The sequence below is a fragment of the Mus pahari genome, chromosome 9 (genome assembly GCF_900095145.1).
Source record: "Mus pahari chromosome 9, PAHARI_EIJ_v1.1, whole genome shotgun sequence".
NCBI classification, from domain to species: domain Eukaryota; kingdom Metazoa; phylum Chordata; class Mammalia; order Rodentia; family Muridae; genus Mus; species Mus pahari.
In genome coordinates, this window is record NC_034598.1 from 45,386,058 (window position 1) to 45,398,673 (window position 12,616).

Below are 12,616 nucleotides of genomic sequence, written 5' to 3' on the forward strand. Positions count from 1 at the left end.
GCCGTCAAGTTATGGCCTGGCTGTTGGTCCCGGTCTGCAGTGTCTCCGGGCAGGGTCTCCCTGCATAAGACCCGCGGTCTCTTTGCAAGCCAAGGTGACAGGCACGTGCAGCAGGCCGGGTCCCTGGGCTGATGGCAGGAGACCCCTTATGCAGCCCGGAGGCCTGCGCTGGCCGCTGGGGAGCTGGAAGGGTGAGATCTAGGCGGGAGGCGGGAGTGGGGCGGGGGCGTGGGGCGGGGCGGGGCGGGGCGGGCCTCCAGTCATCAATCAGGATGGGATGGAGGTGGATCCTGTGTGTTGCTGCGCAGCTGCCCTGGATCATCCCCGCTGCACCGCTCCTCTGCCTTCATCTAAGTCTCCACAGTCTCCCCTTCCTTGTCTGCCTTTCTCCCTCCGACTCCTAGTAAAATATTAAAGTTTCAATGCAATATTAAGAAAAAACATTAAATATTAAATGTCTTCTTTTTAAAATATTAAAACAGCTGTATCCGGCTCCCCAGCCTTAGACCACTTTTTCCCATTCCAAGGTGACATGGGACTCTTCAGACATTTTGGCTTTTTGGCAGAACATCATTGTCTACAAAACTTAGTCACTCACCCGTGAAACCTCAAGCTTAAAATAAAAATTAGAGGCCCGTCAAAGATGGGTCTTTAATCCCAGCACTCAGGAAGCAGAGGCAGGCGGATATCTGCAAATTCAAATTCAAGGCCAGCTTTATCTATAGACATAGTTCTGGGACAGCCAGGGACTACACAGGAAAGCCCTGTCTTGAAAAACAAACAAAAATGCTCACCACAATGGAATTCTTCCATACACATTGTGTACTTCACTCTGCAATGCGATCCTGGGCTGTGTCAGCAACTTCCTGCGATGTTACACTGTGTAACAAACATCCACACAGTAGCATGAAGATCTTCATGGTGTCATGTTCTGTCTCACCTAGGCTGCCCGCTGCGGTTTCATTTTATTTATCTCTGTGTTTGTATCTTAGAGTACAAGCACCACGCCATTTGCAGGAGTTTTCCCTCTGTAGGTTCCGCAGGGATCAACTGAGGTCATCAGACTTGCAGGCAAACCCCTTACCCGCGGAGCCCCCTCACTGGCCTGTTCTGTACATGGCTGAGTGAGGTCTTGCTCTGTAGCCCAGGCTGCCCTGGAACCTGCCACCCTTCTGCTTCGGCCTCCCAAGTGCAGGGCCAACAGACATTTGCTGGGCCCAAGGAGAAAGGGTCTGCACTTTTCTGTCTCCAAGCAACATGTGCTAGGCAGTCTCCAGTCCCTGTCATGACCTGGTGTATGCACAGCCTACTCAAGCATGAGGTCTACAAGGAATTACAAGGTCTTGGAACCTAGCAGGGGACACCGTATTGTGTGCAGATCATCCCTCATGACGGGCAGGCAGCTGTTAGCTTTTAGGAACTGGGTCAGTGATTTCATGCCAGTGTCTGAGCTCTGAGCCTCCAGGGCCTGTGACATCACTGATCTGTGGCAGGGCTGAGGTGTCTACACTCCAAGACTGTAGCTTAGCAAGGGTGGGACACTTCCCCTAAGTTACACAGCGTGAGGAAGTGGGGGCAGAGACTTTATCTCCCAGGGTTTGAGACCTGCAGGGGAGGTGGCTGTCTTGAGAAGGGTCATGGACAAGTCTTGCTGACTTAGGGGAGCTGAGGGGAGGCTTGGCTTCTGGGAGTGCTAGGCAGGGCTGGCTAGCTGCAAGTCTTCTTGTCTCTACTGAGCAGGGAGACTGACTCTGGCCTTGGGTCACAACTTCAGGGAGTCATGCTCCCTGCTAGGATCCCCAAACTTAAGAGTGGGCTGACTGTTCCTGAGGGCTGTGGCAGTGAAGTCCTGTGCTCCATGTGCCAGAGGCTGCAAGACCAGACTACGAGGGGCACAGGTCATTTCCTAATTCCCAGCTGTTCCACAGGAGCACAGAGCCCTGCCCTGGTCCCGGCCCTGGCTGCTTCTCTTGTGGCAGACACTTTAGGGAGGCACCCCAGTCTGAGAAACCTCAGGGACCAGGCTCTCTGCTAGCCAGCCCTCTTCTCAGGCCCTGCTGGTTCCCCTGGGCAGAGAGAACAGACAGGGGCCAGTGCTAAGGGGACACCATATGGAGGAAGGCTCTAGGTGTGGTCTTCTTGCCACAGCCCATCAGGTGAAGCCAGCTGGGCTGTAGGACCTCAGGCGCCCAGGTTTCTCCCATCCCAGCTGGGCTGTGCTCTGCCCTGGACCAAGGTGTCTGATCAAGGTCTCCACCTGGCCCTGTCTTCTCCAAAGGTCAAAGTTACAGAGCAGAAAGGGAGGGGGATGCTCACATGGGCAATTTTATTAAAAAATAATAATAAAACAAAACAAGAACAAAAGACCAAAACATCACACAGAAGTTCGCCCCATAGAAGGAAGATCCCTGGGGCTGGGCCGCCCTCCATTGCTGCTAAGTGTCCTGCTGCTGCACGAAGGGGTTGGGGATGGCCTCCATGCCGTCCTGCGGGCAGATGAGCACCACCGAGGTGCCACGACACACGACAAGCCCCAGCTGCCGAGTGTCCTCCGTCAGCTTGTACTGGTCATCAGGGTCTGGGGGGATGACAGGCAAGAGGACTGAAGTGCCTGAGAACTCTCACTCACAGCTTCCGGGGACTGACAGGTCCAGATGCTCTCCAACACCTGGACCAGCAGAGGCTAGACCACGCCACCATGAGGGTGGCTGAGGGAAGAGCCAGACATCTCCAGCTTCAAGAACGTTAGAGCCCATGCTGACCCCATAAACACCAAGGGGTATCCACTGAGCAGCAGAAGCACTGGAGAGGGTGGGCAACAGGAGGGACTGGTAAGCAATCAGACATAACTGTCATAATGGCTGGAGACGGGAAACCTGATGGTTGGGGTCTGCTCAGGGCATTACAGGGTGAGGCTGCTTATACAGAGCTGAGATCCCATGAGCCCTGGAGTCCCTGATGCGGGCAGACATTCCTGGCAGAGGACAGCGGCCACCACTCCTGCTGTCCTGAGGGCTGAGGATAAAGCCAGCTAGCTAGCTGAGGAGAGTGAGCTGGACGTCTCAAGCCCGGGGCCCTCCCAGCAAGCATGCCTGTCCTCTGGTGTTCAGACACTGCACCCTAAGTCACCACCCAGTGTAATCTGACCCCACAGGTCCCCAGCACCATCCTGCGACAACCTCGGCCAGCTCACCTCGCATGTACTCCATGGTCCCATCCAGTACCAAGTTGAGCAGTGGGTCAAAGCCCTTCAGGATACCGCTGGCTTGAGGAACATGGGAGAGACACGGAGAAGAATGTCAGCCTACCCCCCCCCCCAACACACACAGAACCTGGTATGGGGGCTTCAGAACACTGCAGAACTCATGAGTAAGTGTGGTGGCCTAGTGACTGTGGCTCCAACCCTCTTCTTTCCAGTATGGAAGGAGCTATCAAATAAAACTTTATTGTCACCCATCCATGTAATACGAAACAGTCTGTCTGTCCGTCTGTCTCTCTGCTCTCAGACTCACTTAGCAGCCTGATCCTCCTGTCTTACCCCTAGTGTTGGAATGCCAGGCTTATACAACCATGCCAGGTTTACATGGGGTTGGGACTAGAACCCAGGGCTTCATGCATGTTAAACCAGCCATCTACCCACAGAGATACAGCCCCACCCCTGGGTGATTCTTGGAGTCAGGTCTTGCTACATAACTTAAACTGGCCTGGAACTTTCAATCCTCCTTTCATTGGGAAACCTTCCGGGTTCCTGCCGTGTCCAGATGCTTAAGAACAGGTCTTCCTATCGCCTCCTTCCACCTCCTCCTGGGTCCTGGCCCCTTCCTTCAGGATCCATCCATACTGGTCTCGGTGCTAATCTCACTTGGTTCCCTTTCCTGGGACTCCGTTTCCCCAACCACAACTGGGGCACACCTTTCAATAGCACACAACAGCCTAAGCTTAGCTCTTATTGGAACGCCTGTGCTAGGTGGCTTCCCTTGCCTGCTGTGACCTCAGCCAAGCTCTGTGTCAGGGAGCCCTGCGGTAGCCACTCACCTTCCCGGCCACCCTGGAACTTCACTCGAATGGTCTTATCGATGTACTTAGACAGGTCCAAGATGCTTTCTTTCTTCTTTTTCTCTTTGTCCTGCTGGAGGGTGGGGCGCTGAGGAGAGAGGTCCGGCCTCCCCACATCCCTGTGGCCCGGGCCTGGTATCCGGGGACCCCTTTCCACCTCGGGCCCCCGGACCCTGCGTGCATCCTCAGGCCCGCGTCCTCATCTGCATCCCTGGATCCCCCATCTGCACTGTTTCCTGCACGCACCCCTATGTCTGCCTGGTCAGCCTCCCCCACGTCCCGCGTCTGCATCCCCACGGCCTCCGTCTGCAGTCCCACGTGGCTCCCATCCTTCAGCACCCTGTCTCCCTATTCTCGGGCGTCCGTCACTCTCCTTTCAGTCTTTCTGCTCTCGCTCCCACAGCCCCTCGAGCCCGTGGCCCTGCTTCCCGCGACCTAGCGATGCTCACCGCCATCTTGTCGCCGCGCGTCGCTCTGCGCAGGCGCCGCCCCGCCCCTTTCGGACGCGGAGGCCTTCGCGCACGCGCAGACTCGGCGCAGGCGCGTCGCGGCGTCCCGAAGGCGTTGCCGGGAAACCTTCCGCCTAGAGCTGCGGGGGACCGGCGGACATGGCGGCGGCGCGGCTGGCCGCAGCCCTGCTGCTACTCGCGGCCCAGGTGAGCGCCACGGCCGGTCGGCCCGGCCCCGCCACTCCTGACCGTGGCCGTGACCTTGCGGTCCACTCGCTCACTGCCACCGCAGACTTCTGGCCGGGCTTAGCCCGCCCTGCGCCCCGGGGCCCCAACCGCCGCCGCCGCCGTCCCTGCCAGCCTCAGTTTCCCCTTCTGCAGAATGGGGCGAGTCCCCGCGCTTCATCCCCGGGGCGTCCAGCGCGACCCCCGAGGTGCTTGCAGCCCGGCACCCCGGCTTCTGCTCGGTGACCTTGGGCGGAAGGGGGTCCCCAGCTCAGGGTGGGTGCAAAACGCTGGGGACGAGCTTCTGCTGCGGACACCTCAGGTGTGCGCGGGGTGCGCCCTGTCAGGACGCTGGCTTCTGGTGTGCTTTGCTTTCTGAAAGAGGTGGCATGCTGGTCTCGAACTCGGGGTAGTCCAGGCTAGCCTTGAACTCACTATGTAACCCATGTTGGCTTCACACTCACTCTGCAGTCCAGGCTGCCCTCCAACTTGATCCGCAGCTCAGGCTGGCCTCCAGCTCGCTCTGCAGTCCAGGCTGGGCTCTGACTTGCCATGTTGCCCTGGCTGCTCCAGAACACCCGGTGAGGCTTGGCTAGCCCGGAACTCAAAGCAAAACACCGGCCTGGTTATCCCACGCGCCGCACCGCAACTCCTGGCTTAGTCAGTAGAGAACTTTCTTGTTTTGTTGTTGTGGCTCCAGCCTCCAGTCCCAGTGGATCCTGGGGTGCTGCAGCCTCGGGCCTTGGGCCGGTTTGAAGGGTGGCCAGTGTGTCCTGTTGTAAGTGCCTGCTACTGTGTACACTCTTGTCTCGTGGAACAAGAGCCCATGTCATTTTTAAACATACTTTTTCTTTTCCTTTTTGAGATTACAGACTTTTGTGACAGGGTCTCCCTGTATGGCCCAGGCTGGCGGTGGGCTTGCAGCTCTGCCTCAGCCTCCCCGGTGCTGGCATGTGCCTCCTTGATTGGCTAAGGCATTCCTCATACATGTGGTTCCGGACTCTCCACAATGTGGCCAACATCTCTCTCTGGCTGCTTTTATCCCCACATCCTGCTCTTGGCTGGGCATGAGTTTTTGAAAGTATGTCAGGGCTTGCTGCATCCGGCCAGCGGTCCAGGGCTCTACATCATATTTAGCAGGCCACTGGCCTTTTCTGGAAACTGCCCTCTTTGTGCAGGCGCCGTCCACCAAGGCTATTCTGGTTTCTCCTTGTCTTTTTTTTTTTTTTTTCTTTTTTCTTTTCTCCTCTGATGGAGGAACTCCCCTGGCTATGCCATCTCTCCCGGCTGGACCTGCCCTGGGGCCAGTCCATGTCTTTTTTGTGGGTCTCTTTTTTTGCTGGTCTGATGGAGGGCTTTCAGGGACAGTGACAGTGACAGGTTCTGAAGGATGAATAGGAGTTTGCTGAGGACGGGAAAGGAAAGGAAAAAGCTGTGGGCATCAGGTGCTAACCCAAGGTGTGAGGGATGGTGCTCCCCTGGGATGAGCTGATTTCAGTGTGCGTGTGGGGCGTGTTCCTGCATCACGGAGTAGCTGTTGGGGAAGCTGTTTCCACAGAACGATGAGACTTCAGTTCTTACTCAGGCTTTGGGAGCAAAGGGTGGGCCTGGCTGGACATTGAGTTTGTGTGCTGGGGGAATTACTGGGTGGGTGATGGGTGTCACCTGGACTTTATCCTGCTTGGGTGTAGCTGTACCTACTTTCCCGTATCTGGTGGGGAGCCGGCAGGGTGCCATTCTTGGCTGGGTTGCAGCCTGGTCCTGGTGCCCAAGAGTGAGAGAGAGCTGGCTTGGTGGCAGTCCTGGACCCCGGCTTCTTGTGATCCTGACTTTAGAGACTTGACCCCAGGTTGCCCCGCTGGCCTGGGTTCCTACCCCTTTGAGGAGGTAGTGGGGGCTGCCGCTGTCAGGGCTTCTGGTCTCCAGGTCTTCCAGGTGTGACCAGGACACCGTGCCTTAGAACTGGTTCTTGGAAGAGCCTGACCTTTTAAGAGTGTCATTGTGCTGTCCCCTTGGTGACGGAGCAAAAAGGCTGCCGTGTGTGCGGTGGGGTGGGTGACTGAATGCGCCTTTGTGTGGTCAATGATCACAGTGAAGAGAGGCAGCTCTACCCGTTTCCGTTTTACACAAAAGCCACTTTTCACAGAGAGCCCATCCTGGGTCCACACAGCACTGGTGTGCTCTGACAAGGGGAGCTCTCTGCTCCGCAGGCCCCTGTCACCACTGCTCTGCTGCTAGGCGGGGGTGGAACCATGGTCACAGGAATGAACTTATTTGTGTGCCAGTAAAACTTTATAAGCACAAAAGGCATATAAATCACAGAAGTTTGACATGTGGTCTCTGGCCCCCCTGTGGTCCCCAAATCCCTCAAAGGAGCTTTGTGGGGGGGGGGCACACGGCTGGTGGGCTTGGGGTGGGTTCTGATTTTTCCCAGAGTGGAAGGAGGAGGTTCGGGAGGAGGCCGGAGGGGGAGGGTAGCTCTGAGCCCTGTGGTCTCAGTTGTCCTCCACCCCTGCCCTCCCCTGAACTGGTGATGGCCTCAGCTCAGGGCCTTCCTGGGCACACCCAGCCGCCTGGAGAGACAGACAGGGATAATATCTTGGGGACAGTTGGTGTCAGGGGCTCAGCTCTCTCTGGAGAGGAGAGCCAGCGCTAGGTCCCTGCAGGGGACCTAAAAGTGAGGTCCCCGGCTGCTTGCACTGTGTGTGGTCAGCGTCAGCATCTCCAGTGAGGACTGGGGCAACCTGGGCCTTCCTCATGCTGCCATCTTGAGATCAGGGCCTCCTCCAGTGTTTAAGGCTGAGTTGGAATCCCTACCCCCCAAAAGCTGGCAAGCTGGGTCTGTGCAAGAAACCCAAGCATTCTGGTGGGGACCCTGCCATATGCTAGCTGCAGGTTGGTGTCCATCAATGTCTTGGGCCAGTGATCCTGTGCTTCCTGCCTATGTGTACAGCGGGTCCTCAGGTGACACCCAGTCTCTCCCTGAGGAGTTTGCAGCCAGGAGGAGTGAGCTCTGAGGGCCCTGGTTTCGAGTGACTTCTGGGGAGATGTAAACAAAATCTGTTTGCCCCAGATACGTTGCCCACATAACAGAAATGACTCCACCCAGGTCGGGCTCAGAACTGTGAGCTTATGGGACGTCCTTATGGGAACACAGGTCCTGGAAGTGCATCCCTAGGGCTCCTGAAAGGATGGGCAGGCTGCCTCTGTGGCAGTAGCAACACGCTTTGCTGAGTTTAGGACCTAAGAGTTATGGTAGAGCCCTGAGCCTTAGCTACCTCCAGCCTCTAGCAGTCTTCCCTCCTGTGGGCCACGCCCTGAGCCTTGGCCTGATGTAGAGACGGTTGTTCTCTCTGGTGAGTGGCGGCCATGGGGCCACTGTGCCACAGCAATAGTGAGCTCTCCTCAGGATCTTGACTTGGTTACTCTGTGACTAGCCAGGCTGACAGTTGTGTCGTCATGATGTAGAAAACACAGCTGTGTAGAAGGTATCTTGACAGGCACATACATCCCAGTCATCCATCAACACCGTAGAGGAGTTGTCAGGGCTTTAACTTGTTGGTAGAATGCTTGCCTAGCGTGGCTGAAGCCCTGGATTCACTCCTGCCCTCACAGAACCAGGCACACACCTGTCATCCTAGCACTCAGGGTTCCTCTGTGTAGCCCTGGCTGTCCTGGAACTCACTCGGTAGTCCAGGCTGGCCTCGAACTCAGAAATCCGCCTGCCTCTGGCTCCCGAGTGTTGGGATTAAAGGTGTGTGCCACCTCGCCCGGCAGCAGTTACATTTTTGCTGTGGACTGTCATCTTCCCAGCCCAAAGCCTTTGCCCTGGCTCTTCATGCCACCTGTGAGCTGTGATGTAAACAGTCGGTTACAGCTGCAGCAGCAGTTATGCCAGTACATCTCCCTGGCGTATGGGTCCCTCACCCAGCAGGCAGTTGGTTAAGTTTCCCCAGCAGCTTACACAGCGGCTTGGCCAGCTCGCAGCCTGATCTCTAGCTTCTGCAGCCAGTTTGTGGGTCTTCAGCATCAGGGACCTGCTGTGCTGTGACACTTCATGGCCTGTTTTACAAACCTGTGGGACTCTGTAAGACTCTCAAGGATTAGCATTATGTAATGAAAGTACAATTTTAAAATCATTTTGTGTTTGAGTCTGTATGTATTTGTATGCATATGCTACAATGAGCAAGGACGTCAGAGGACAATGTGTGGGGGTCTCCTACCTCATGAACTCTGGTCCTCTGGTGACCTCGAGGCCCTGTACTGAGAACCTCTTTGTACAGGCTGGTCAGTAAGGACCTATTAGTCTTAAGTGGCTCCCGAGGATACCAGAAAGAACTCGCTGCCCAGGTTCAGGTCCAAGCTCAGCCCTGTGGTGGCACTCCCCTCGGCAGGGACAGGCTGGGGCAGTAGCATGGAGGCACACATGCCTCTCCGCTTCCTTCATTCTGGGCACTGCTGCTGTGGGCTGAGCTCTGCCCACTCAGGCCCGTGCTGTGGTGAACTCCTTAGGTAGACCGGGCTGGCCTCTTCCTGAGTGCAGGCATTAAGCCACCATGCCTAGCTTCTTACTCTGCATTGAGGGTGGTCTAGGGCTGTCAGTCACCCCTTCCCAGCCCCTGCTTCTTCACTGTCTGATTGTCTTGGTCCCGGGAAGCTCTCATTGGCATCACTCTAGCTCACTCTCTCCCAGCTGGTACAGCTGGCCTGCACCTCCGTATCTGCCTCCCTCTCTCCAGCTCCTGCCACATCAGGCCTACGAGAAGGTGGCGCTAGGCTCCTGGGCAGACAGCTGAGCCTCTGCTGAATCTGGATATTTCTGTAGAAGCCACACAGCTGACTCCAGCCTGTTCTAACCCCCACCCCATGTGCTGCTCTTATGGGTTGCATGTGCCCCTCTTTAACTCCATGTGTGGTTTTGGGGTGTCCCCAGCTCGCGCAGGGCCTGCAAGCCATTCTCACTTCTGTGCTAGAACCCCTGTCTTCGCTGTAGCTCTGAGCTGGGCTGGCTCCCTTCAGGCCCCGCGCAGCCCCATAGCAAGCCACCGGGGAGAGGCCAAGGCAGTCTTACAGATGCTGGCCTCAGGAGCCCAGGGAAGCTGACAGGACTCAGCCAGTGAAGGGCTGCGGCAACCTCTGTGAAGCGCTGGTCCTCCATAGCAGGCTCTGGGAACTAGCCATGGCCCTGCAGCTTGCTCCCTAGAGCCGGGCTGTGACTTGCTACTGCTTCTGGGTATGGGTCTGACAGCATTGGCTGTCCCAAATGCTGGGCCCTGGTCAGAAGGGCGGTGCAAGGGACAGTAGTGAGAGATCCCCCTTCTTTGGGACAAGGTCTCTGCAGCCCTGGCTGGCCTCAAACTCATAGCAATTCCTCTGCCTCAGCTTCCAGAGTGCAGGGGTGACTGGCCTGTGTTACCATGCCTTGCTCAGGAAGGCACCTTTTCTTTGTCCGGCATCCTCACCAAGACCAGGCATCCATGTTGCCTCTGACACCTGAAGTTCTCACTGCCCACTGCCGTCTTGTCGTTCCAGGCGGCCTGTGAGTTTGGCGTGCTGCGAGTGGTGTCCCAAACCAGTAGGACTCGGAGCAGGGACTACTGCATCCTCTACAACCCACAGTGGGCCCACTTGCCACATGACCTCAGCAAAGTGGTGAGTGTCACACTAGGCCACACTGCCACTCATCTGGGAGTCCTTGGATGGGCCCTCTGTCCCTCTGGGCCTGGATTCTCATGTTCAGGAGGAGCAGCTGGCTGTGGGCTGTGGGGAGGCAGGTCTGCTGGAGACCCTGGTCAGACCAGGCTTGTCACCACTACTGGTCTGTGACAGTTAGACCAGGTCAGAGGGTGCCTTAGGAGTGACAGCCTAGGGCAGGACTGTCATGAGTCTCCCCATGGCTGCCTTTCTCCCTGTGCTGTCCCCAGGGAGGTGCCTGTCCTCTGAGTGAGCCTTTCCGCCCTTCCCATCCACATGTAATAGTGTGTGCATGAGCTTCTGTGGACTGTGTGAGTGGCTCCAGCCTCTAAGCCCAAGGTCTCACAGTAGGGCAGCATGTCTTTTTAGCCTTGAGTGATGCTCATGCCACTGTGACCTTTACTGAGGCCTGGGACACTTGCTAGGCATTTGAAGGACATGCAGTGCCAGTAGGGGAGGGCTTTGTGAGTCCTGGGTGTACCTATTGTAGCCTGGCATGTTGTGTCCCCTCACACGTGTCACCTCATAGGCTTCCAATGCAGCTGGGACAGCAACCTGCTGTCTTGGTGTGGGAACTGATAGGGACAGTTAGCATGGGCTGCTCTAGGGCTTTTCTGGGGACTTGGTGGCCCTGACCCCGTGCCCTCCGTAGTCTCTCCTGAAGCTTCGAGACTTGAGCACCAGCCAGCTCTGTTCCTACCTTGACGTCCCTGCAGAAGACTTCACCAACCAGATCGCACTGGTGGCCCGGGGCAACTGTACCTTCTATGAGAAAGTGCGGCTGGCCCAGGGCAATGGGGCTCACGGGCTGCTGATAGTCAGCAAGGAGAAGCTGGTAGGGCGCTCGGGTCTCCCTCTGCTACCTCTTGGGTGGTGGGAAAGCATTGGGGAACCCTGGCTCCCACATGGTGAGAGACACTGTAGTGACGGATGGAGGCACACACAGGTCTATGCGGTCATGGCCCCAGACCTGGGGTTGATAAGTTGCCGGGGCTAGAGACTTGTAGAGTGGCCTCTGTGCAGGACCAGTGCTGGGGAACCCCAGGATTGGTGCCTGGCCCAGCCAACCTGAACCCCGGCCTTACTGCTCTTCTGCACACCAGGGTGTGGTGCAGAGCTGGGCACACATGGTGCCTGAAAGAGGAGTGGAGTTATCCAGGCATGGGGCTTGGGTGACTCTAAACTCCTGTCCACTGCAGGTCCCTCCAGGAGGCAACAAGACACAGTATGAGGAGATAAGCATCCCCGTGGCCCTGCTGAGCCACAGGGACCTTCGAGACATCTTCAGGGTAGGCGGCAGGGCAGGGCAGGGTGGCAGGGCGGGGCTTAGGGTCTGGGTTCTGGGTGCAGGTCCTAGCAGTTGACTCAAGGTTGGATCATGAGGGTTCTGGGTAGGTCCTGGGTGAAGCCGGGGCTCATTGATGCCCACCCTCTGAGCCCACTCTCCTCTCGGGGACAGCGCTTTGGCCATGAGGTAATGGTGGCACTGTATGCTCCAAGCGAGCCGGTGATGGACTACAACATGGTCATCATCTTCGTCATGGCCGTGGGCACCGTCGCCATCGGCGGCTACTGGGCTGGCAGCCACGATGTGAAGAAGTGAGTACAGCTGACTCCAGGCACCGTGGGAGGGGCCAAGCCGCGGGAGCCATGGCCCTGGGTGACCCCGATGTTTTCCAAGAAGGTACATGAAGCATAAGCGAGACGATGGTCCTGAGAAACAGGAAGATGAGGCGGTGGACGTGACACCAGTCATGATCTGCGTGTTTGTTGTCATGTGCTGCTTCATGCTTGTGCTTCTCTACTACTTCTATGACCGCCTGGGTATGCCACACACCCGCGGGCCCCACCCACCCACCCGCGGGCCCCGCCTGTCCACTCTCCCACGGGCCATAGCTGCTTCCTTGATTTCTTACCCTTCCTGCCCCTCACTGTGCCTGCGCCCTGCCTGCATGGTCCCGCAGTCTACGTGATCATCGGAATCTTCTGCCTGGCCTCCTCCACCGGTCTCTACAGCTGTCTGGCACCCTGTGTGCGAAAGCTGCCCTTCTGCACGTGCAGGTGAGCCCCAGGCCTGACCAGGCCCCCTCTCCCCTCCTGCAGTCCCCTACCCTCCTGCAGTCCCCTCCCCTCCTGCAGTCCCCTCCCCTCCTGCAGTCCCTCCCCTCCTGCAGTCCCCTCCCCTCCTGCAG

The 12,616-nt window shown here is 57.2% G+C and overlaps 2 protein-coding genes across 8 annotated transcripts in view; one reads left to right on the forward strand and one right to left on the reverse strand.

Annotated features, from left to right (window-relative positions):
• Positions 1–2,301: 2,301 nt before the first annotated feature.
• Lsm7 (LSM7 homolog, U6 small nuclear RNA and mRNA degradation associated) lies at positions 2,302–4,528 on the reverse strand. Its single transcript, XM_021205494.1, has 4 exons — positions 4,506–4,528; positions 4,036–4,126; positions 3,194–3,265; positions 2,302–2,578 (listed from the first exon to the last, which is right to left on the reverse strand). Exons 1-4 carry the CDS (start codon positions 4,509–4,511, stop codon positions 2,436–2,438), a joined length of 312 nt encoding a protein of 103 aa, XP_021061153.1. The 5' UTR covers positions 4,512–4,528; the 3' UTR covers positions 2,302–2,435.
• A 58-nt stretch (positions 4,529–4,586) lies between these two features.
• The window catches only part of Sppl2b (signal peptide peptidase like 2B), a 13,647-nt gene continuing 5,617 nt past the window's right edge, over positions 4,587–12,616 (forward strand). For 4 of the 7 annotated variants that reach the window (XM_029542589.1, XM_029542590.1, XM_029542591.1 and 1 more), the window contains exons 1-7: positions 4,663–4,712; positions 10,263–10,382; positions 11,077–11,259; positions 11,624–11,713; positions 11,884–12,023; positions 12,106–12,248; positions 12,389–12,485. In XM_029542589.1, the coding sequence (XP_029398449.1) occupies positions 4,665–4,712; positions 10,263–10,382; positions 11,077–11,259; positions 11,624–11,713; positions 11,884–12,023; positions 12,106–12,248; positions 12,389–12,485 (821 nt within the window). In that variant the 5' untranslated portion in view covers positions 4,663–4,664. Of the gene's footprint in view, positions 4,713–10,262; positions 10,383–11,076; positions 11,260–11,623; positions 11,714–11,883; positions 12,024–12,105; positions 12,249–12,388; positions 12,486–12,616 lie in introns of all 7 variants that reach the window. The other 3 variants (XM_021204820.1, XM_021204822.2, XM_021204821.2) reach the window with 3 other exon arrangements.

Coding starts and splice junctions, on each gene's coding strand:
- Lsm7 (XM_021205494.1), bottom strand. Junction 3,266..4,035: donor GTTCCAGGGTGGCCGGGAAG/GTGAGTGGCTAC, acceptor ATGTTCCTCAAG/CCAGCGGTATCCTGAAGGGC. Junction 2,579..3,193: donor GACCATGGAGTACATGCGAG/GTGAGCTGGCCG, acceptor TCATCCCCCCAG/ACCCTGATGACCAGTACAAG.